The sequence below is a fragment of the Sander lucioperca genome, chromosome 18 (assembly GCF_008315115.2).
Source record: "Sander lucioperca isolate FBNREF2018 chromosome 18, SLUC_FBN_1.2, whole genome shotgun sequence".
NCBI classification, from domain to species: Eukaryota; Metazoa; Chordata; class Actinopteri; order Perciformes; family Percidae; genus Sander; species Sander lucioperca.
In genome coordinates this window covers 7,036,010-7,061,941 of record NC_050190.1, presented here as the reverse complement: position 1 = coordinate 7,061,941, position 25,932 = coordinate 7,036,010, and the positions used below count along the sequence as shown (strand labels likewise).

Here is a 25,932-nt window from a genome sequence, read left to right as displayed (position 1 = left end):
TGTCTCAGTATAAGCAAATCCTAAAGGGAGTACACGGCCCACTCTCCTCAGGAAAAAAGAAAACGCTGAACAGAAGTTTGTAAGTGTTTAAGATTGTGCAGCTTATTCTTCAGAAACAGACTATGGTCATTCCCATGTTTCAGTGAGTGTCAGCCTTTTTTACATACTGCACAAACAATCTTTTGGATGAAAGTGTCCCTGAGATGCTGTAAAAACACCAAAAATAAGCTGGAGCAGGCAAAACAACTCCCAACAGAGAAACAGCTCAAAAATGAATTTCTCATCCAGAGTGTGAGTTTAACAACTTGAAAATAATTCAGGCTTTGACTCAAAAAAATAAAAAAAAATAAAAGCAACCATAAAAGCTGTCACTATGAACAATTTAAATATTCTCCATGATGAGTGCTGCTTCCAATGATTCTGGATGTATGGCAAACACATTTCTTATAGACAAAAATAGTCTAGAACGTCAATCAGGCCCGCTGTTCCCAAAACCCAGATCAAAATAGCTTATTCTTTGTTCTGTTTGGGAAGGAGAGCAGTTTGAGCACATTAGACAGCAGGTAGCCTCAAACAGACCATGCTGGCTGCAGGATGGTCTCTTCATTTTTACCTTTAAGAGGCACAGACACTGAGAGTCAGCCTGGCTCTGTTTTTACTGTGCTGCTACTGCTGCTGTAGGGCCCCGAAAATATTTTCTCAACTTCCTTGGAATCAATAATTCTCATGCAAGTCGACTGTGGTAGTTTCTCTTTTGATAACCTACTTTGAGAGAAGTGTGGATATGGTCTAGCCACCCATACAGATATGCAGCATTTTACGCAGGTTTATTGTTTCCATTTAATGGCAGTATGAAATAGCCTATCGATTTAACTTGTCCTATTTCAACTTTGGCCAAGATTGGATTTTTAAACGAGCTGGGTTGGGTGCCGCCTGGGAGCAGAGGATCACAGGGACTGTGTGACTCGCAGGTCGGAGTGCGCAAAGCAACGCGACCCGTGATTCATCCGCAGTTTCCAGACGGTGCGCAGGTGGAGGCGAGGCGAAGAGGAGAGGAAGCAGCCGCTCAGGACGGACGGATGAAACGAGCAGGGATGTTCAATACGCGCAAGATTTATTCCATCTAAAGGAACACACTGTTTTTTTTTTTCCTCCACCGCTATAGATTTGGAACCACTGTATTGCTTTGGCTCAGCTGTAACCCATTTCTCCTCCATGACAAAAGTTTGACTGTTAAAAAATGATGCTCTGCTCCGCTACTGTTTTTTCATGCATTGCTGTGGATTCCGGCGTCAGCGCAAGTGGCCAGTCATCACTTGAGAAACAGCTGCGATTCTTTCGGTCTTAATTTGCGGTGCCAATTTCAGCAAACAGAGGGCTTTTTTTCTTGCTCATCATCGCTCGACCGGGATTGCATCCATTTGAATTATTGTCGCACTCCGTTCCATAATGGACTTCCTCGGACTGTACTTCTTACAGCTGGCTCTTATCGGTAAGTTGAACACTTAGAATGTAATTCAGTATAGTTGAACTTGTTTGCAAAAATGAATACGTTGTTCTGCGGGTGGTCGCTGCAGCTCCAATTAGACCAGTTTTCAGTCTGATCATCATGCTCATTAGTGCAAGTGTTCTCTAACCAGTCCTTATTAGCTTGCTCTGATTTTGGTCAAAGTTGCATGATGATATATTTATTTTCCTGCAAGATCAGCACGTTGTGTTAATGTGAAGGGATGCCCAGCAGGGTCCCGGACAGAGCGGGGATACATTTTTGTTTTTTTTTTCTTTTTCTTTTTTTTTTATTATAAAGGACCACACAGACAGACCGCAAAGTATGGTCTGATGGACTAACAGTACCTAATGAAGCGGTTTTCTCCACTGAGGAGATGCTTGTATGTCTCTTCTCAGCCTCGTAGAGCAATTGTTGTGTTGCCCTGCAGGCAGCAGCCCCGTACATACCCCCTGTAGCTTATATTCACATGGTGTTCTAACAGCAGACGGATGTGAGAATAGATCACTGAAGAAAAGAGAGCCTCAAAACTGTTTTTGCCCACAACACAGCTGCTGCTGCTGCTGCTGCTGGTCCCCAGTTTGATGGCGAAAATGCCAATGCAGACGTGTGTGTGTGTGTGTGTGTGTGTGTGTGTGTGTGTGTGTGTGTGTGTGTGTGTGTGTGCGCGTGTGCGTGTGTGCGTGCGTGCGTGCGCGCAATAAGCATACTGTAGAACTGCCCAAAGTAGTGTGTGCTGTGCAAGATCACACTCCAGCTGGTGCAAGCCATTTCTAATGTCACTGCTGTTTTCTGCTGGTCTCATTTAAAATCCATGTGTGGTACAAGCTCGAGACTTTTTCGGATTCTGCTGTACTCTGTTCTGCAAAACTCCTCCCCACCATGGAGACAGAAAGAACCTTCCCGCAGAGCGAATGTGGGCTGGAAACAGGACGTACAGACGGAGGGATTTGAATAGCCTGTGAGATTTATAGCCTTGATGGTGACAGCTCCAAATCTCAGACTCCATTTCCTTTTGCTGCAGCTGGGAAAGCAGCCTTGCATGCTGGAAGTACACTGGAAATTCTCAGGCTCCCAGACAAGACGTTCCACCACCTTGGACCCTGAACACACACACACACACTCCTGTCTGACACACTTCCCCTAAAGGAAGGGATGCTATTATGTCCCGCTGTCTTCCCTCACATTTCAAACTATATGTAAAACGTGTGCCACTCTGCTGTGCTGTCACTCAAGACATGAGCTAGGTGGGTAAGTAAAAGCAGGATGTGAGGAGGGTGGGGTGGGGGGCAGCCAGTCCTAGTCTTCTCTCTGCAGATATTCTCACCTTGTCAAAGAGATGTGTCAAAACGGCAGAGAGGGCCTTGTGATCCCGTCCAACAGCCACACAGGGAGGCAGACACAGAGGGGAGAAGGGGGGAAGCAGCATCAGTTCCTTCAGCAGCTTCTGCCGAAGTGTCCTTGAGCACGCTTACCAACAGCACTCGCTCCTAGGTATTTGTGTGTGTAGACTGGTTTAGCTATACATTGGAGGACCAACACTTGGCAGCCCACTGCCTTATGAGGACCTTTTGGTTTAAGAGGATGTATAGGCTATTCATCCTCCAAACAATGCTTTAAACATGCCCGTGGTGTCCGGGGCTGCAATTATATCCGTCCTGTCTAATTAATGTCTCGTTCTGATGAAACAAGGTTGAGTTATAAGAAGTAGATGTATGCAAGAATAACGTGCTGTGTTTTTGCATTTTGTTAACTTGCAGGGGTTAACTCATGCATTGAAAAACGAAAGGGGGAAAAAAACAAGCTTCTATTTACTTCAAATTGAAATTAGCATATTTACTGCTCAGTCTTGTGATGCTTCAGTGATTATCTGCCCGCACCGCTCTGAACATTTTGCAATCATTACTGAAATTAGTTGACCAGGTTTATCTGCATATTATTCTTCTCTAAGTGGTAGGCAGCAAATGAACACAGCTTACCTCGCCATTTGCGACATGGCGGAGGGTTTGTACTGTTTCAATATTGCGAACAGTGTTATATCCACGGCAGTAATTGGCCTGCAAGAAGTAATGATCATAAACATAAATGGCCCACTACTCGAGGATGGTATGCATGTTTGGGGCAGGGGCAGCAGTCATGGAGGGAAGGTGTAAACAAGTTGAGGATACATTAAACTGCAAGGGCCTTTCACAAAGGCAAACTGGTGCAGCTGTAGATGAGATTCATCATGGTGGGGAGCCAGTAGAACATCCTATAAAGAGGCAGAGCAGACTGAAAAGGGCATCCACTGTTGATTTTGTATCAGCCTGTTTTGGCAAACAGATTATTATGTGTAATTTGCTTCTAAATGGTAACTGACGTGGCCGGGTTGGCTCAGTGGTAGAGCAGGTGCACATGTACTGAGAGGTTTATGCCTCGACGCAGAGGTCTAGGTGTTCGAATCCGACCTGTGATGATTTCCTGCATGTCTTCCCCCTCTCTCTCCCCTTTCTCACCTAGCTGTCCTGTCAAAAATTAAAGGCGGAAAAGCCCAAAACATAATCTTTAAATGGTAACTGACAGGGCACTGTGATCAATTATGAAATTAATAATTACTTGTTAAATTGTGAAAAGAAATGTTCAAAGAGCAACATTTCATTTTGACATTATTGGATGTGATTAGTTTTTCCACAGTCATGACTAATGATGAAAAGACTCCTCAAACTAAAGGCCAAACGTGATACAAATATCTTGATTATTAACACTAGTCATGGTTTGGTTGATGATGTCAGGAAAGTGTTTCAGATCACTCATTAGAACTCAAGAATTATATTTTGAGGACTCCAGACCAAAGTTACTTAGTTGAGACTACAGCACTGAGAGTAAGCTGACTAGGTCATTATTTACTGATTAACATTTCAGTCCAGTTGAATCGATTTTTTCAAGTGGTCCTTCCGCACTTGGCTTTGTTATTCACTGCAGTAGAATGATCTCATCTTTAGAAGAAAAGAATAGCTTTACAAAGTCTTTACTTTGTTACAATGACTGAATTCCTGAATTTTGTTTTTCATGCAGTTGTTATTTCTCGTGGTCAGTTTGTCCTAACTTTCCTTAACGTTCTTGTGATGGGTGATCTCTTATATTGTCATCTGAGTGTACCTTGTGACATCAACACAACTTTGTTGCACTGGGAAGACTAATAGCATTGAAAGCTATAGTGCGTGGTGTCTGTCACACCCATGTGGAATTCTAAGTAATGACAACAACACTGTCGGTGCATCCACATGACGCAAGACTTCAGTGATCGTGCGCCACCCCCATGGCTTCTCCATGCAGTTGCTAACAGAGGATTTAGAAACATAATGGACTCTTAAGAAGAGGTAATAATCTTGTTATTTTTATGTCCTCTTCGTCTCCAAAGCTGAATGCTGCTGTTTCCTTTCTCAGCGGTGACGTGCGAAAGTCGCCTGACAACACCATTTTGTATACATCACCATACTGAGAAAAAAAAAAATTGTTGTGATTGTTGCTGGCAAAAATCCTTGATTATGCGACACGTTTTTTTTAAATTTTATGCAATGAAATTGCGGGAACTTGCAAAAATTGCGGGAACTTGCAAAAACTGCGGTTTCATCATGGCTTCATCGCGGGGTTTGCAGCTTTTCGATGATGTTCACGTCACGTAATTACGTCACTTCATAACGTTCCCATGGCAACAGGGGAAAATGGCTGCTCTTGTGTGAAGTAAACACATTTTTCAACTTTCTGCTAAGATGTATGTGACTTTTTTGCAGCAAAAATGCGGGGATTATGAAATCATTCAAGTCCTGCATATTTTGTGCGGAAATCTGCAATTTATGCGGCGAAAGTGCGGCGTATTTGAAAAAATGCGGACTTTGGCTGATTGTGCATTGAATTATGCGATTGCATAATCACATTTTTCTGGAGGGACTGGATAGTCTTAATTAGCTTCGTATCAACTCATTTGGCAATGGCATTGAATGTAACGGACGTTCATTAATATAAAATAGTTGCGCACTGAAGCTTAAAAGCAACACTAAAGCACTTTTCCCACTTCGGTCCCCCTACAGGTTGGAAGTGGAATTGTCCATTACCGCTGTCGTAATGTCTCATTATGTCTCATTCGAACTACAGATCCGCTACCCAATTTGGCAAACTTGCATAATGTAATGTAATGGACAATTCTGCTTCCAACCTGTAGGGGGACCGAAGTGGGAAAAGTGCTTCAGTGTTGCTTTAAGGATTTTCATTTGAGGAAGAAGTTCTTAAAAAGTCTAATATGTGGTTTTATTGCATTCTAGTGAATTTAGGCTTCTGACAGTGTTTAGCTGCCTCCTCTGAAATGAATTTCTGTCTGTATGGTTATTGGATATCAGTGCCAGATGATGGGTCTGGACTTAAGAAGCAAAGCTCTACTCTGATGCTGGGGGATTCGCCCTGATCCTTATTACAATACTGACCTATTTGAGTGGATCGGGTATCGACCGTGACGCGATTGATTCAGTGTTTTCACTATCAGGAACACTCATTTACTCACAGTGGGCCACCAACTCCACAGCAATCCCTGGTTGCATGATTCTGATGAGTTAGCACTGGTATCGGATTGGTACTTGCTATCTGCAGACACACTATTGGTATCTGAATTGGTTTCAGAAGAGAAAAAGTTGGATCGGTGCATCTTTTGGTGGAGGTTTTGATAGTTGTAAAATATTAACACAATTAACAGGACAAAAAAATGAAATCAAAATTGGGCCTGCACAATACGGGCTACTTCTTTATCAGAGCAATTGCCAAAAACAGCTGCCTCCTGCTGCAGAGAACTTGAGTTATTAGAGCAATGATGCTCAAAGTGGGGCCACTCTGCCAGGGGCGCCATGAAAAGTGTTCAGATTTATTCATTTAAAATATCACTTTATTTATTTTTTACAAATCGCTTCATAGTTCAACAAAGAATATTTACATTTTTAAATCTATAATAGTTAATTGATTACGTTCTAATCTAACAAATCTTGAATTCTTAGACTCAGCAAATCATTTTTAATACATGTCTAATATCTTTCTAATTCATTTCTCTTGTGTTGTTCTGTCACATAACTAAGACTATAGAAGTGTAAAAAAATAGGCTACGTCAAACTATTCCAAGGGAGATACATGATGAGGGTGTCATTCATGTATTCTCTATCTTGTCAGGGGTCCTTGGCTGAAAAAAAGATTGAGAACCTCTGTATTAGTGCACTGGGATTAAACTGTACTGTATGAATGAATCATTTTATTTTATTTATTATTGTGTCATGCACACAAAAAGTATGCCCAGCCCAAACAGGCTTACAAGACACCACTGCTTATAGCAAGGGACCAGATACCAAAATAGTAACATAAGTTAAACAGATAAACCTTCTTGTCTTTTTTGCCATACTTTAGAAACAAAAGTCACCCATTTATATATAATTGAATGTTGTTTAGATTTTATATATATATATATATATATATATATATATATATATATATATATATATATATATATATAATCTAAACAACCACTCCATTTAGTCATCATCAGCACACAAGAGCCTTTCAGGATTTTGGACAGACATTTCATGTAAGATGGGTGTTCTTAACTCATCATAATAAGGACAATACAAAAGAAAATGTGATTCATTCTCAATTTCTCCTAATTCACATAGTTCGCACAACCTTTTATCTTCTTGGATGTTTTTAAATCTACCAACTTCAAGGGCAAGAGGGAAGAATTCCTGTTCTCAACTGAGCCACCAACCACCTCTGACTCCTCGATAAATGTGCTGTTACATAAAGTTCAGGACCATAATAATGTTTGATTTGAATATAAGTTTGTAGTAGGGCTGTCAAAATAACGCGTTAATTTCGATTAATTAATCTGAGAAAAAATAATGCGTTCAAAAAATTAACGCAGATTAATCCATTCTATATTGACGTTTGCATACAGACGAAAATCTGGTGCCACTGATATGTCTGCGCTTCTCTCTGATGCTCTGAAACAGACATTACAGGCAACACAAACACGCTGCATGTGACGCTAGTTAACACTATACTCAACAGCAGCTAACGTTAGCCTACCGCTAGCTAGTTAACACTACACTCGACAGCAGCTAACGTTAGCCTACCGCTAGCTAGTTAACACTACACTCGACAGCAGCTAACGTTAGCCTACCGCTAGCTAGTAGCTGGATTAAACACGGTTACAATGCTGACAGCTAACGCTAAACGGTGTAAAGTTTGACTGTGTTTACTGTAGGGCACACGTGTCAAACTCAAGGCCCGCGGGCCAAATCCGGCCCCTTGCTAATTTTGATCCGTCCCCCATATACATTTAGGTTCACAATACATTTTGGCCCACGTAATTTTTGTCAATTTTCACAACGTTTTTTTCGACGTTTTTTATGCTTTTCCAAACGTTTTTGGCATTTTCTTCGACATTTTTGTCAACAAAACTGTAAGTGAGAAGACTATATGAGACATGCAATAATACAGTCGATGATATTTGACTTTTCCCATGACATAAATGCAATTAACTCTATGTCTGGCCCTTGATATGATTCTTATTTTCTAGTGTGGCCCTTAGGGGAGTTGAGTTTGACACCCCTGCTGTAGAGGATTCAACACTGGTATGACGGTGCGTTCAATGAAACTGGTAAACTACAGCTTCGTGGTGCATTTGAAGTTGTTGTAAATGTCCTTTTCCTATCTGGTTGTTGTTTTTGTCGTTCAACAGCAATTTACTAGTGACATAAGTTAATGTTATTGTTATACATTATTATTAAATCATTTAATTTTGACCATATGGCCTTAGCAATAAACAAGCTGTTCTTTAATGTCACCAACTGTTGTTTAGTACCCTTTTTTTTCTTTTCTTTTTTTACTTTCTTAAAAAGTATCGGTTCAAGCACCGTTAATTATGTATGCAATTAATTTTGATTAATTAATCACAGAGTATGTAATTAATTAGACAAAATTTTTTAATCGATTGACAGCCCTAGTTTGTAGTTTTGGTTTTGACAAAATGTCTTTTGACCAGTTTTCTTCAAATCTTACAAGTAACTTACTTCTGATTGTGTTCATGCTGCAGGTTAAATTAGTATGATATATATGTTGCAATTGGACTTCTTTTCATTAGTCCACGGAGAATTTTGTGCTTTGGCCCAGAGCGACACCTTTTTATTAGTCCTGTTATCTAACATATTAAGCAAACGATTCCACAGCCTTATCATTTCACATTTTCTCATTATTGAACCAGGGATCCAACCCAAATCACCTTGACAGCTAAAATAGGAGGAAACTTATGAACTCCTAAAAAAAAAGCGAACATCCCTGTTCTGAACAGAGTCTACTGTTTTAGATCCTTTAAAACCCCAAATCCCAGACGTATAAGTTGATATGGGGGAAACACATGCATCATAAAGTTGTAAGTAAGTAGAGTACCCAAGTTCTTTACATACTTTAAGTTTTTTAACAACAGACCTGTAAATGTGCTGTAAAACAACACAAAAATGGAGCTAAAAGAGGCTAAAAAGTTCTGTAAAAAAAAGTTTTATGTGGATTTATTTCTATCAAGATGAGCCCATAGTCATTTGAATCAGTATGAATTATTGTCTTTTGAGTACAGTAACTTTGGGGGATATAATTATATATTTGAGAGTTTCACAGGACAGATAGGACAGTGCATAGGGACAATGACAGACACTCAAGTAGCTTCCTAATTAACAACCCCACACAAATTCACACACACACACACACACACACACACACACACACACACACACACACACACACACACCGAGAAAGGCCTCCCGTGTATCCAAACCCAAGTCCTTCTGTCGCTGTCAGCAGTTATTCAGCCTCATCACTGTGCTTTGTATGGGAATGAATAATTTGCTTTGGTAACCTTGAATTGTGACAGATAATATTATGGGTTTTTGCAAGTATGTGCTTTAAGCATTTATTCTGACAAATCTGAATCCCACCCACTCACCACCACCCCCTAACACATGTATAATTCATACTCAACCTTCACTCACAACGGGGCCTGAAAGCTGGTGCAGCGTTGCATAGTTTCTTGAATTCTCTTATAGTGGATACTTCTCTGTGCCTCTAAGTTGCTCTGACAGATAGAAGGGAGAGAATAGTGTCGGAGAATTACAGGAGCAAACATAGCGGGAAGAGGAGGATGTGAATGCGAATAAGCCGTGTGTGACAGCGAGAGAGGGGATTTACTTTTTCCATGAGGCTGGAGCTGTCGCAGGGCATCTACCGGAGAGGAGATATGTATCCTCCGTAGCACGTCTCAGTTGCTCTTTAGGTCCCCGGTGCGTCTGCTCTTTGGAGCCTCAGATTTACTGTGCAGCCCTTTTGAATTTCATTTATGCTTTACTGTTTGTTGTTCATACCGAGCACCTGTTGCTCCACATCCCAAAAGTAGAGATGGTAGAGATGGCTCGGCCCAATCTACACCCAGGATCTTCACATTTTGCAGATATCGTTCTCTGCACTCAATCCATCGTGTGTGATTGATTTATTGATTTCATTTGTCAACTGTCTCCTCATTGAGATAATGCCTAGGCTAAAAAGTTTTTAGGAACACTGCCTTTCTGACTGTCATAATGACTTAACAAAAGAGTTGAAACTAGTTGACATTTATAGCTGGTTGTTCTCTGCTGTCGTGCTGGTTTTATCTCTGCCAGGACAAGTAATACTGTATGTAAGAAGAGCAGATGGAAGCAATTACAGGCCATCAACAGTGGAGAAAAGAGCAAAATGGAGTTGGAAGTTGGAGATAAACATTCCCTGGAATAGAGGACTCAAACTGCAGCACTGCTGCTGGTAGGGAGGATTTTGTGGGGTGAAACCAGAATGATGTGCTTCTTATTATGTTAAAACCCTGTCATTTCCACTGGCTTTTGTTGAGGGACGATTATGCCACAGAGACAATTACCCTGCCCCTGCCTTTCTGAAAGGATATGGCATTTACTGCCACTGTATTCCATAGCCAGACATTGAACTTTGTAATGAAAAGGCTGCAAAATGGTCCAGGCTGATTGTGAGAAAGCCTAAAAGGCTGCAATTAATCAGAAGAAAAAGTTTTGTGAGTAGGGGAAAAAGGTAGCATAGAGTTGGTTTGGCAGTGAGAATGACAAGTGGTAATGAAACAAGCTAGCAAGGCTTCAAGGACCTTCATCAGGTGTTCGCAGTACTTAAAGCCTCTAAGTGTGTCTGTCACTGTGTATTTAAGTATATGGAACGTTCAGTGACTCATTGGGACTAATGCGGACCATTATCCAGAGCCATACAATAACGGCTCTTATTACTCCACCATTTTATTTTACTGAGAGAGATGCTGGGGGTGGCAATCATATTCTCATCGGCATATATGAAACTGACATAAAGGAAATCGCTGGTAATCATGAGGCCTCGGCTTCCATTGACATGATCCTATGCGTTAATCACGCACGTGTTCCAGTGCTGCACGCTCAAACTCCAGCCATCTGACTGTCACAGGTCTGTCTGAGCCGCAGTCTCTTGTAATGAAAGTTATTTTATTTTTATTTATTTTTTTGAGACTTTAACAACAAGGATTACATTTTGAGTCAAATATATAACACACAGCTTTAACAAAACACCATGTGCCTATAGACAAATGTCAAGGTTTTTCTGTCCTGTTGCTAAGAGATATGCCCTCAGGTGTACAGTGAAGTGTATTTTCTACCCATGTTCCAATGTGTATTCCATAGCTGCATCTTAATTACATACTGCGTACTAATTGCAAAATACTCTACTACTAAAGATAGCACGCTGCGCCAATGGTATGAAACGTTTGTTTCTGTGAGAGAAACTGGTCTCAAACTAAGTTAATTTTCTCCTGATGTGTCCGTCTGACAGTTGCCATTTTAGTGTCAGAATGTTCTGGAGATATGTGGTCTGTGAAGAATGGGTCTGATATTTACTTTGGTGACTATGGGGCGAAAGAATCGCTCATAATCTGTGTTCACGTTCACTTCTCCCACTGGAATCAATACACCTGCCGCTAATCTCCTAAAGAGGTTTGGCAGGGACGGAAATTATTCTAAGTTGGGGGTGTCTCGGTTCTAAAGCGTCTCTGCTAATTGCTTGCAGTAGTGTGCAAGAAATTGTACTAACAAGAAATTATGCAATATGATACAATGTGTGAAATAATGATACTATGTGATCTATCAGACTGCGACTTTACTGTTAGTTTTCTGGTGTGTTCCTGAAGATGTTTCACCCCCATTCATAATTAGTTGGACTTTTTTTGCAGCTTTGAGCAGCTCCTCTATTTTCCTGTATGCACACTCAAAAATCAGGCGTTTTTAGTTTGTATCCTGACTGTTTTGAGTACACTGTACTTCATTTTGTCGCTTTTTCCGGTGTGAACACACTAAAGACTCAGAGCATGCTCAGAAGTAGTGTGTAGAATTGGGACACACTGCAGTTCTTTAAGCTGATGATGAAGGTGGCAACTGGACAAATATGCAGCTATCATTTAACATTTGCCATCTTTGTTTTCCTAACCCAGATGGGAAAGCTGGCATGAAGACTGTGATTTTATTTTGGTAGAATGTTTGAAGTAGTTATATATTTGAGGACTAGAATTGACTAGAACTTGTATTCTGTCTGTCTACAGTTTGTCTTTTGAAGCGAGTTACTAGGGGTGCACGATTCAGAAAATGTCAAGTTTCGATTCAAAATCGATTCTCGATTCAAAAACGATTCACAGTATGTAAATGTAGGTACTTTTCCCATCTGATTGCAGTAGACATACAATTAAAAGAAAATTATATATGAATTTATTTTTGGAATTCTGTGAATCGATTTTGAATCGGTAGAGCTTGAATCACGATACGAATGTGAATTGATTTTTTTGCACACCCCTACTAGTTACCCTAAAAATGTCCAGTAAGCCCAATTTAACCAGCAAGAGTTTTCTACTGGCTCGTGTTAATTGTTTTGTTTGCATGGAGGACTCCATGCCAACGCTCCTCTCGACTTTATTATTGCAGACGTTGACTGGGTAGACTCATCTGTCAATTAGCCAAGAAATGCCTTGTCATGGTGTGTTATGTTAGAAAATGGCTGGCTCAAAATGTCTTTCAAGAGTAGATGAAAAACAGCCTGGAAATGTGTATATGGTCCTAAAATAGACTGCTTCTTAGAACTTGACAGAAAAGCAATTTTTGTTTGGGCTCAGAACCGCCTTGTAAAAAAGGTTTTAAAAAAAGAACCTGTTTTACTGTACGCCAGACACATTATTATTGTTGCTGCAGGATTGTCTTTGAGGATTATGAATGTGTTCAAATATGTAAACAACTACAGCTTTTTCTGACTCTCTGTTTATTTTAATGAAAAGAGACTCAAAGGTATTCTTCAATGCAAAAGCCAAAAGATTATTATATTACATGAGAGGAACAAACTGGGGCCAAGGACTATGCATGTCTGCCTGCCACAGCTCACATTCAGGCTAGGTCATATTAAAGGAGTAGCTCCTCCACCTTCCGCCAGGGCTGCACTATAAGAGGAAAATATGCGATAACTTTGTTGAATATCGCGATATTAGTTGCAATAAATAAACATCGTTATTAAAGTGTACTCAGTTCTGTCTTTCTGCTGCCTTCAGTATTCTGCTAAAATTAAACATTGCTTGTTTAATTTTAAACAAACGAAAGGAAATAATTTCTAACATTCTTTTATTGAACAAATTCAACATTGAATTGAACGTCAAAGGCAACGCTCAAAACGAATGACAGTTACATTTTACAGTGTAGTTTTCTACCGATACTCTCTTTCAACTAACTCAAAAAATCTCTAACTGTATCTCGCAATAGAAACGATTTACTGTGCAGCCCTACTGCCGGCTTACTTTTCCTTGACAACTGAGATCCTCGTCCAGAGCAGGAGTCAAATCGAGATCCATCCTGCAGCCTCTTCTGCAGAAGCTCCGGGATCTGGGGAGCTAATTGGTTTCTGATCAGAGCTGCAGTTTCTGCGGTGACGTTCGGCTCAGCCTGTTGAGATAGAAACAGAGGAAGAATGTGAAATTGGGACTCAGGAATCAGGTTCAGTGCCAGGCTGTCATCTGACTAAGCCAACGGGAGGTGGAGAAGGATGGGGATGTGTAGAACGGGCCAAATCGCAGCAGGCGATCCACACAGTCTCAGATATGTGCCAGATAACATTTATGAGGGCTAATGAAAGAGTTTGCACCTCAACACTCTTACGTGGTTTCTGTTCATAGTCTGTCACGGGCTGCTCAGCTGATAATATCTTTGGGTCTTACATGTTCCACGTCCTCTCCCAGGCAGACGGAAAAACAGGCAAACAGAAGAAAAAGAACAAGACAAATTGGAAGATGTTCAAGATTTCATAAAGATCCAAGATGCAAAAAAAAAACAAAAACAGTTTATTGGCAGTAATGGTGTGGCAATTTGTCTCATTTGCCAGAATATTTATCACGCAAAGTCTGCTTTAACCACTCAGCTACAGTATGCAGTGCATTAAAATTAAACTATAACAAGCACCATATGTTATATAATATCAGTTTGTATTTTGTGTGTGACCTCAACCAAATCCTTCTGGAAACAGCCTTTCAGTGAACATTTGAAAGCATATGGATTTATTTCAGGGGAACCATGGTTCCCGATATAAAAAAAAAAAAATGTATCTGGTGATAAAACATTCACCAGTTGAAATGAGTTCACTTTTGGGGTCTAGGTACATTTTGGCTGAATTCAGCAGCTGTGGCATGGTGTTTCATTCTTGATTGCAATCGGAACTCTGCACTTCACAGTGGTAACGGCCACTGAGGCTCATGGGTACTGTAGATATTTAAAGCCATTTGTCTTCAAAAAATGTGCTTCCAGAGCTCTAAATCACCACCCACATCTGGGATTTTTTCATTACTTTTTACATTTGGTCTAATTCATTTGTAATACTGTCTACGCAAATGTATTATATAATTCATATTTTATTTGTTTTATATTTTAGCCCTATATCTTAATTTGCACTGTTTTTGTTTTTCTTTCATCTTAGATTTTGCTTTTACTTGTGTGTTTTATCATTAGTTATTTAATGAACATTGTTGGAGGTTAGAGGTTAGCGGTGTCTACTCTCTTCACACCTATAGTTTGGTGGATTCGGTGCGATTCGGGATTGAAGTTGCGACATTGTTGGATTTTTAATATGGTTCAGTTTGTGTTCAGAGAGCACTTTTTCAAACGCACCGAATATTGTAAACAAATGTCATACGGTCGCTTGTTTATTGGACAGAATATGCGAGTGAAACTCGCCGACACTTCCTGGTCTCAGAAATAATGGAGCAACACAAAATTTATAACGTCTTGGGGTGTCTGGTTCTGCTTCAGTGTTTCTAATATTTTAGAAGAAGGCGAACAGTATGAGCAGCTGACAGACAGCGAGTGAAGGAGAGAGAGACAGGATGATGTGTTGTCACACAGACGACCAGAGATGTGTGGGCATAATAGGTTATGGATTTAAAAAGTGATCATCCCTCAAATCATATAGAAGTCACTACATTCTGTGCAAGGATGAAATTGCAGGCTAAAAATATTGATTGATAAGCTAATCGGAACATAAGTTTTTCTCCTTGTTGATTTAATGCCTCATGAACATTCAGACCACAAAGATATCAGTTGACTCATTGGGACGAGTAACAGGTGCAGGGACAAAAACTCCATCAGATGAGTGGCAGGAAGGCAGGACTACTAACAAACATCCAGCTTTAAGCTTAAAATTTAGCACTTTGGAGGATAAAATAGGGGAGAATGCTAATAGAGAAACCTGACATACATGTAGACGTTAGCAGTGAGGGAGTTGGGTGAGAGTTATACTGGTGTTATTAAACTATCAATACATTTATGTCCTACACGCCTCGGGATGGATTGCATGTGACTATCATATCCAGCTTTTTGCGGGGCTCCAGTTAAGCTCAGAATAAGACGGGGCAACCCCTTCCTATCTCCGCTCAGTGGATCATCTCCCTTTAGCTAAGCTGATAAATCCTGCCTTCAAGGTCTTTTTGTTCCAGCACATCTAAATACAGTTTTTAAAATTTTTTTTTTTTTTTTTTAGATTTATTTCAAAGGGGATTTTAGAGGGTCGTGATTGACATGCTACACATAATGTAATAAGAAATAAGTTGCTTTTTTTTTTCCTTTCCTGTTTCATCTGGTACATGTTCACGTTTCGCCAGTGGGATCACAGATTTGTGTTGCAGTATCTCTCTCATCTCTCCTACAGGAATGGACACATTAGACGTGTGGGGTTTGAACTTGTGACTCTTTTGCATTGCATCTCTATGTAGTTAAATAAAACTTTCCTCCAAAACTGAGCCGTTAAATAGATGAAACCCTGATTCCATTGCTCTGAACATGTCGCATGCTCATTTTTTTTTTTAAATGAATGAGACCTGAAGATTAGTCGAGCCAATGAAACTAAGGTAAGGGAGCTTAGTAACACAGGAATGAATGTAAATAGGAGTCAGCGGATATGAAAGGTACAAAGTGGTCTAATTAAATCCCCCTCGATGTGAATTCAATTTCCCCAGGCCTCACGGCATCCTGTCAGTGACAAGGAACACCGCCTCTCTTTGTCTTCCTATGAGTGAATTCCAATTACGTCGTGGGTGTATGTTGGCTTGCCAGTCAATCACAGTCAAAGCCTGTGTTTTAAAGATGATGACAGTGGCAATATATTGACCAAAGCCCTTTCGGTGCCTCTTATTTGGAACAATAGACAGTTAATAGAGTATTGATTTATTTTTTTATTTTTTTATATGCTCGTTGAGTGAGACAGCCAGTTCATTTAGAAAGTGGCCACTTGCAACCGCACAGCGTTAATCGCTCAGAGGGTTTCTCAAAAATATTGATAACACTCACACAGCCCTTTGTGCTGTAGCAGCTTCTCCGGCCAATTAACACTGGCATCCACTGCTAAAGTGATTTTCATCTCTTTTGAAAATTGAAAATATTTCCCCCTGGTCTTATCCATTACAGATCATTCTGGTATTACAGTCTGTCAGTCCCAGTCGCATTGATTTTTTTTTTTTTTTACTAACACTTGCACGCAAGCAGCGTGGCGCAAATTCCAGTCAACTTCTACAACTGTCCTAATCCGATTGGGCCTTTGGAACAGAAGTGAGAGAAAGATAGACTGCAGTTACACACCATCTCCACCTCAAACCACAAATACACACACACACACACTTAGATTTTTTCTTCAAATCGAATTACTGATGCCTGCTGCGATGGCCAGTGTCAGCACGGACCCTGTCATCGTCTGCGTTTGCCTTCCAGAGCCTCATTTATTTCGAGAAGAGTTTTTTTCTAAGACACGCTCTCTCATGTGGAACAGTGAATATAAGATATAAAACCCGTCTGCCTCGTGACTTTGGGCCAAGGAGAGATCAAACGACAGAGTGGGGGTGGGGGAGGGGGGGAGGGAGGAGAGGAAGAAAACCAAAGAGAGTGAGGGAAAATATTGGAAGTCTTTTCCAGACGACTGCTGGCTGGCCTTGCGTCCCCTCGGTCACAGCACGTCTCATCTTTAGGTTCAATTTGCGGCTTTTAACTCCGTCCATCGCCCTTCCCCCGCTTTTGCGTGTGATCCTGGATCCTCGCCCTCCATGGCTTGGGGCCCTCCTACTGAAGTGACCCATCCCGCTGCCATTGATCTTGGGTCACTCACCAGCACGCCGGTGACCTTTCGCAGATTTCAATTATTTGATAATCCACCGCATCATCCATCCCCCAGATGGTCAGGTATTACATTTTTCACCAGCGCTGGAGTAGCCACATGAAACACAGCTTTTGGGGGTTTTCTTGGCATCAAACACTATCAAAGCTCAGTCACTTTTTTTGAAGCTTTTCCACTCTCTTTAATAGCGCTGCTGTCTAGGAGATGAGGGATTAGGAGCAGATAGCCTCTGAGGTCAGAGCCACTTGACTTACTCCGATAGTACTCGATGGTATCTTAGTAAGGTAATGGAAATGGACACAGTCTCCCAAAAAAATAGGAGAGGAAGTAAAGTAGAACTTGGATGGCGCTGCAGCAGATTGGCTATTGTCGGCCCATCCTACAGGGCAGCAGATAATGTGGAAGCCCCTCCTCCACAGTCAGCTGCCAGGACCTCTTGTCTGATCCGCAGTCTGAACAAACCCAGGGTTACATGTTGACACCGTGGAACAAGATGCCCTCCGATCTTGATAACCACTAGATTGGATGAAAGCCATCGAGCCACAGAAGAATGCTCCTCAGTGAACCCCAGACTTCACGGGGTTCATGAGGTTTCAGCTCCCATCAACAACGTTTAAGGACTTACACAGTGTACCAATACTCCAGTGCTCTGGGAGCTGTGTTGTAGTTTACTCCTAAACGGAGGGGGGCTAAGAGTTTAAAACACAGTGACAGTGAGCCAAGAATCTGCCAGTGCCATAGCCATGATAGATGGTTGAGGCGAAGGTTTTATTGAGGCTGTAGTGCGGCTTGTCGTGACAACCAGAATGAATGAGATCCATGGCTTCTGTGGGCACCGTCACCCCTCCGGTCCCATTTTTATTATTACTTATTCAAGTACTGCAATAATGTTGGTTCAATTTCTCCCGTTATCAATTTGCAAACTTAAACTGTGAATAATGCAACCACTGGGACAAAAAAGGATGGCGGCTAATCAACACGACTAGGCTGAGGATATTTATAACCTTTCCTGGCTCCCCGGAAGACTTTTACACTTAGGGATGGAAGGAAGCATATGGAAATATGTGAACACACATCTTGACTGTTGCACTACTCTGCAGATCTTCTTGATTAGCTAAATGATAAATCCACCCTCCTGCTATTTAGGGACTGTTCGTTATTTATTTAAGGGGCCACCGGAGGAGTTTTGGGACCCTTAGGCTAAAAAGACTTGACCCTCCCCTCGCCAATAATAATTTTTCTATGACCCTCCAAAATGATTTGGAAAAGAGGCATGACCCTCCCCTTATGTGCTAGTTTGCGATTAACAAAGATGTACAGATGCCATTTACAGCCATGACATACACGAGTTAACCTCTGCATTGTCATTTTACGCATCCCACTCCTCTGTTATGGTGTGGTGGCCGTTTCAGTAGATTAACTCACTGACATTGTTGTGGAAACACAATAAGCATGGAAACTAAATGCACACTTACTGCATTACTTCAAATACTAAGTTCCTCCTCTAGTAAACTAATATTCACATGAAATAAAACAATAAAATATTGAGACCATTCAGCAAAGGACACTGGGAAATAACAAATTCAACACTGGTTGCTATGGACTCGTCACTAGGCTTCCTCAGTCATTGTATATTTTAGCACATAGGTAAAGCTGCTGAACATTATATTCCAAAACATTTTTTTACTAAAGCAGTATATGAAATCTGATGTATTACCTACCACCATTTAGTTGTTTTGTGTTATTTAAGATATTTGTAAAATATCTGGTCATGCCAGATGTAATTATTCCACAAATTTTTTTAAACAATGCAATTACCCGTTTTTGCCACCAGGGGGGCAGTGCTCCCCCTGCCCACCCCAGCAAACTCATGGGTCAGACCCATCTGGTAGTGAAGGAGGGCCGAGACTAAGAGCTACATGAAAAAATAAGTACCAAACAAGCCACTTTGAAATTTTGCTGTTTTTATAAATACAAAAGTTGGGTGACCCCCCCCCCCCCCAAACAAAAAAATGTTGGGTAACCCTCCCCTCAACAAAGAATAAAAAGACATGACCCTCCCCTATTTTCCTCCAGTGGTCCATTCCATAAATACCGAACGGCCCCTTAAAGTTTGATATTTGCTTCTAGTGATAAGGGGTTCTTCTTAAATCATTGTGATATGAACCATGCAGTGTCTGTTTGTGTCTCATTTTAAAGACATGGTCCGCAAGATTTGATCATTGTATGGCAGAAAAATATGTCATTAGGGTGTGGTCTGTTTTGTCTTCTAGAATCCCTCAAAGGATTCCAGAGTTTCTATTCTTACTGCCCCGTTTGTTCTGTGAAGATAAATATGCAGACATGGCCAATATTGCCTAAGTAGTAAAACATTTTTTACCTTAAAATGGTGACGGTGCATGTTATTTGATAAAGCTGTTTTCAGTGTTTCTTCATCTTGCAAGTTGATATTAATACATTAACTGGAAAACAGTTGATGAAGGTGGAACAGACTGGCATTTGTGTCTTCACCTTTGGTGCAAAATGTACCCAGTGGTGGAGGAAAGACTCTTTACTGTTAGAGCTTGTTGATGTTGAGGTGGTTTTAACTACCGTTATTTGCAGTCTGGGTGTTTAGTCCAGTGGGTCCCAGACTGGGATCCCAGACAAGATAAATCTGAGGGGTTGTGAGATGATTAATGGGGTAGAGAAGAAGAAACAAACAAAGCACTGTTATACACATACATATTGATTTGTTTTCTAATCTTTGATTTTTTGTGAAATATTAGATACTTAAACCATTTCCTCCTGACATATAGTGGAGTACTGTCCAATATAAAGTAGCATAAAATAGATTCTAAATTCTTAAGGTGAATTTTTATTTAGTTTTGTTGTTATTGCTTTTTTGGCATTAAGTCTTTATTGGAAGGATGGTCGAGAGAAACAGAAATCATGGGGAGAATGACATGCAGCAAAGATCCAGATTTAGACCTCCTCCTGTCTCCTCAGTTTTCTGTATATGGCACCATGGTGGCTGCCTCTGCTCACATTAACTACCCAGTTTATTGCGTGAAATGGTTTAGTGAGGAAAGGTCTGCACAAACTAAAATTTAATATTTTCTGGCCCAAAATCAAAATGAGGCAGAGGCTTTTTTTTTTTTTTAGAAGAAGAAACTAATTTTGACTGACGGCTGGAAACAGCTGCTTGACACTGGGTGTTTCAAACAGCAAATGGAAACACTTTCATTGACTCTGTATTAGTTAAATGTTCTGCCAGTCAGTGATAGCAAAATCGCTAAACCATTTAGCTGAACTGTCCTTACCGTTTTGTCTGATGTAGTTCTACTTTATCCAGGCACTGTTATGGTGTCCGTGTGTGTTTGTGCACATACAGATTTTCTTGTTCATGTCTGACATTTCTGTTTTGAAAGCAGTGAACCGGCTCAGCGTTCCTCTGCGCTCCCCGTTGCCCTGCCACGTATCCTGAACAGGACTGCTGAAATTTCCCCTCCCTGCCTGCTGAATCCTCCGACCAGAGTCACGTCACACTGATCCCCCACCCAGCCATTAGGGCCCATTGAGGTGGGCTAGCACGTTGAGCTGCGCTTGACTGGATGAGTCCCATTTATCCTTAACCCCCTTCCTCCCTCGCCGCTCTCTACGGAGACAGGAGCTGCCAGGTTCATCTGTTTGCCTGTCTCCTGACTTGTTAGAAGCCTCTGTCAGCCTTGTTACTGAGCCTGCTGATCCGTGGCCGTAAACCTGTGCAAAGGTGGAGAGGTATTAGCCAACCAGGGCTTTACACAGCTGTCCGACGAGTGGCTGAAAGCCCGACATCTCCCTCAAACCGTGGATACATTCACTACTGACACTGTTAGCAAAAGCTGAGCTGTTATCACAGCCTGAAATAGATCAACAAATCAGCATTTTTTACCCTTTGTTTGAGTCTGCATTTTGAATTTTAAAAGCTGACTTCCACATGCAGACAGATGTCTCTTGAGCTGACAATATTGCATCTGAATCATTTTGTGTAATGACCCCAAAGTAATGGTCTATGTCTACATTGCTCAGTTAAAGCAATGAACTGGTACCATTTCTTTGCCCTGTAATCTCCCACTGTCCTCTATTACCACTTTATTGCATCCAGGTCTGCTGGCTTTGATATCCTGCTTGTTTAAATTAGTACATTTCACTGCTGGCTATGCTGATTTGTTTCTGGCGGTTGCTATAATTACCCCTCATGGAATCAGTTTTGTTGCCGATGTTTACCAAACAAAACAATGAGAAAAACAGTCCACCCGAGGAGATGAAGATGTATCTGACCCACTGGGAAATCTTTACAATATCAACAGCAATAATTACTAGTGAAGGGTTCCTGTTTGATATGAGTGTAAGGCCAGTACATGTTAAGCGTGCTTTGCACATGTGACTTGATATTTAATGAGCCTTTACAAATGAGGAAAACATGTTTATTCCTCAAAAATATTTAGTATGTTTCTTATATTTATTCATGAGCTTCTCTTTTGAACTTCTTTTATTCGGTTTCTCTTTGATAAACCCATTTCGAAGTACCTTTGCAACCAAACCATGTGTGTGATTTAGTTACCTCTGCCCACTGCACGCTTCATCAAATAGATGTTACCTGTAGCCGGCACAGGTTTGTCTCTTTGCTCAGTGACTTCCATTAACAGCAAGTAGTGTTTGCGAACACGGCAGCAGCTTCCTGTGCTCAGTCCCTCGTCTCCCAAAGGTAAGAACTCCAGCCGTAAGACAAGCGACACAGTGGCAGGAGCTGGTGTAGCTGACGCTGATAAGTGTTTACACTTTGCAATGACAACGCCGGAAGGCAATTTGCACGATCTGTATGATTGCCAAGTACTTTCATTGTCATGCAATTATAGTACATCTTGTTTATTGTAATTTTGGTATGCTTTGTGAGTCAGACTCGTGACTCGATGGTAATGAATGACTTTTATTTTGGTAAATGACACGCTATATGACAGGAAGTTTCTGAGCGAAGTGCGGAGAAACAAGGGAGTGGCGGCCATGAATGGCGAACCTTTAAGCTCCCATCTATTGTTCTACTGCTGGTCTACCAGACGAACACGGTAACATTTGTTTAAGTAAGTAAGTTATCTTATTAAGCACTCTTATACTTTGATTATAAGGAAATGACAGACAAATATATATTGTTGTTATACGAGTATGAGTTGTACATGTTGAATTGAGAGACTGGGAGTAATTGTTTCTTTGTTGTTTTTGAGCTTTATGGTTGAAACTATTTGGTCTTCCAGTTTTCACGTTGTTGCGTGATATTTCTGGGAAGAATAAATGTGATTATGGACATCGGTAAGAAGCGTGGACTCTTTTATGACCGGGGTAGTTACAGCTGGATAGTTTGGAAACACTGTTGTATGGGCATCTGTGAAGAGTGCAGAAAAAGCTCAAAAAAGTGTGTGTGTGTAAGCGCCACGTTGTGTTTCATGTCTCGGGGCCCCCCTTGAGAAATGGCCCCTCTGGCCCTCATTCCTAATGCTCCTGTCTGTGAGAAATACGGAGAGACAGAAAAAGAGAAGAGAGGACACACGGAGGGAGAGTTCAGCATGGGAGAAGAAGGGATGCAATGAGAGATTTGAGTGTGAGAGGGATTATAAGGTGACACGTGGGGTGAACATGAGACGGAGCAACTGTCAGATGAATAAAGGGAGAGTTGAGAGAAAGTAGACAAGATTAATCAACTTATTTCCAACAACAGATCCTATTAAAGTAGCTGTCAGCACCACTGAACCACTCACAGACTCACAGTAAGTTAAACTGAATACTTTATGAGCTTTGTTTTTAGAATCTGCCATGTGTATAAATATACATACATACAGAAGGCTGTGCATTGTATGCACGCTGCTCAAAGTTTGCTGTAATGGTTTTCTCTAAGCGTTGCAGCAGCGGCCAGATATCTGTTGCTATGCTATTATAGAGAGCGGCAGATAGCGAAATGGCAGGTGGGTCTGTAAACACAGCACCTGAGTGATTCAGTACAGCAGGCATTTCTCCAGGTCTATAATGCCATAGAACAATGGGAGTCAAAGTGGAGGTGTGTGTGTGTGTGTGTGTGCGCGTGTGCGTGTGTGTGTGTGTGTGTGTGTGTGTGTGTGTGTGTGTCAGAGGCCGGCTGCCAGGAGACAGCGATGAAAGATTGATCAAGGAGGCCGATGCCTTTTCAAGGTGAGAACTCCGTTCTGAGGGAGGGAGGCACCCCATCCTTACATTCTCACCTCCTCACTTCAGCCTTCGACTTTTTTTTTATTACTTCCTTTTTGCGCTGCTCAGGGAGGGATCTCAGAAAAGAGAATAAAGCTGAGCTGAGGCAGCAGGAAGTCTCAGATTAGGGGAGCGAACGTTGTCTGTTTTCTATCCCTAGTGGAGAGAAACTAACGCTCTAATGCTTTCCCACAGCACTCTTTCAAACATTTTCTCCCTGCAGAATATATGGTTATTGGAGTGGTTATTCCCCTTTTCTTTTTCCCTCTCCTTATTTTTTCTTTTCTTTTCATTCAGAGCATAGCCGTGGCCCTACTGTGGCTTTTTCTTTAAACATTTGTAGAACTCTATTATATCTGTCAGCATCATCAAACACAACGGAAATAGTGCCTCTGGGCGTTAATCTTCACCTTCCCTCATATTTATACCGCAGCTCATTTGATCTTTTACATCTTTCTTTATTTCCCACCACACAGCTGCTCGGTTTAAACCACGCGAGGTTTGATCCCGCCATGACAAAGCCTTGCTGACACTTAAAAAGACATCTCCCCACAGTTCTGCTCTCACAAGTCCTAACGGTGAGCAGGGTAGTCAGCAATAAGTGCTAATTTCACATAATTGATTTCACACTCAGTTCCATTTAACATAATGTAAAGACCTTAATTGGAGCTCTGTGTCATTCTGCACAGTGTTTTTCACTTCCCATTATATCCTCTATAAGCTTTCAAGGGGAAAGAAAAAAAGGAATAAATGGAATGTATAGCATAGCAGTGGTAGCGTGGCGGCCTACAGCGGCAGGTTTTCTGTGATTATAAAATTGCAGGTTCGACTCCATGGGCAGCTCTGGAGACGGAGCACAAATTATGAATTCTCTACCTTCACTTAAGGCCTGTCAAGGTGCCCTTAATCAAAGCATTATCCCCACAGACACTCTTACACAGTTAACAAATCCGTCTGGGATTTTCAGGGGCATCCAGGAATTACTTTCTGACAAACTTTCAAATCAAAATTATTTTTTTTTTCTCAACCTGGCTTATCTTCTTTCTTACTTTAGTGAGTGATTTACTACTTTATCCACAATGCCTTTCAACACCCTCCAATGAACTAGTCTGACTAGACTTGTAGCTTCCAGCTGTTTGTTGCATGTGTAGTTAGAGAATGATAATGGCAATAACAGAGCAAGTTTCTCCAGTTAAGAAGTGAAGTTGCACCCTAACAATTGCCAAGTATACTGTGACTGTTGCATTCTGGGTCATTGAGGCTACTGGCCATAGAGGAATCAATCGAATCAATACCCTGAATCTTTTGCATGAGATTTTTTTTTTCTTGTATGATGGTTCAATATCAGCTCCAATTGTAATTCTAGTTCAGGTTGAGCCCTTAAAGTTGCCCTTGCAAAAGTTGATTTTATGAGCTGCTTCTTTTACCAGCTGATTGGCTACCAGCTGACATCCAGCTGGTAACATCCAATAATATTCACTCAGGTTTACAATGCAGCTATTGCAACTTGACACTTGTCACCATCACTCTGCTGATACACTCATGCCGGCGCTGTAGGCTGCCAGAGTTCCCTCCATCCCCCCGGCCTCCATGTGTGCTTTGGGTTTTGATATTTACAGTGCTGCCCCCTCTCAGTTGATTCGTCGACTAAGCAGTCGTTTTGGTCTTAGTCAACTAAGATTTCTTTAGTCAATTAGTAATTTTTATGCTTTTACATGCTGAATGACTTAATTCCAAGAAACGTATGAGCATATCTCTGGTAAACACAAATATATAGACCACTCCCAAAGGTGCACAGACACAAACACTCACTCGTCAGTGGCGCTGGCAGGATTCTATTTCATAGTACGCACGAGAAGAGCCCGCCCGTTTGTAGGTAGGTTCCTTTGCACATACGCCGTCTGCTCAGCAAGTGAGCAAGACTGAGAGAGATTGATTCATGTTTTGTTTTGTTTTTTGGACCAATGTTATCGGTACCCGACCACCATAAAACTCTGATTAGCTTACTGCACGCATTTCAAATACCAGCCAACAGGCCCGGTTCGTACATTCACCACTGCAGCGCTTATACGATACCATACAACTTTATTGTCAGTTCACACCAAAATTCATTTTGCCTTCCCGAGCAGCTCCGCTCAAAAGAAGTAAAAAAAGAAAAATACACACAGAGCTAGACAACAATTACACATATAGTAGAAACATGTTTGTTGATATCCTCGGATCTAGATCTTAATTGGCAGCACACTGATTTTGGTTTAGCACCAGGATAGACTGATGTATAAAAGAGTTCTTAAACCTGTTTTATCTAGACGAAGGGACTCTAAATGGCCTGTTAGAAGGCAGGAGTTAGTACTCATAACTTAAAACATGCATGGAGTCAGAAGTGATGCTGATGCAAATCTGAGCATGCTCTTGTGGATTGTTTGAAA

General features: G+C 41.2%; 1 protein-coding gene across 2 annotated transcripts in view; it reads left to right on the top strand.

Moving 5' to 3' along the window:
* The first annotated feature begins 774 nt into the window (after positions 1 to 774).
* Positions 775 to 25,932, top strand: part of gfra4a (GDNF family receptor alpha 4a) — a 200,011-nt gene continuing 174,853 nt past the window's right edge. For both annotated transcript variants that reach the window (XR_004106825.2, XM_031309940.2), the window contains exon 1: positions 775 to 1,492. Coding sequence is in view for 1 of the 2 variants with exons in the window: in XM_031309940.2 (XP_031165800.1) it covers positions 1,450 to 1,492 (43 nt within the window). In the remaining variant the exon portion in view is untranslated. The remainder of the gene's footprint in view (positions 1,493 to 25,932) is intronic.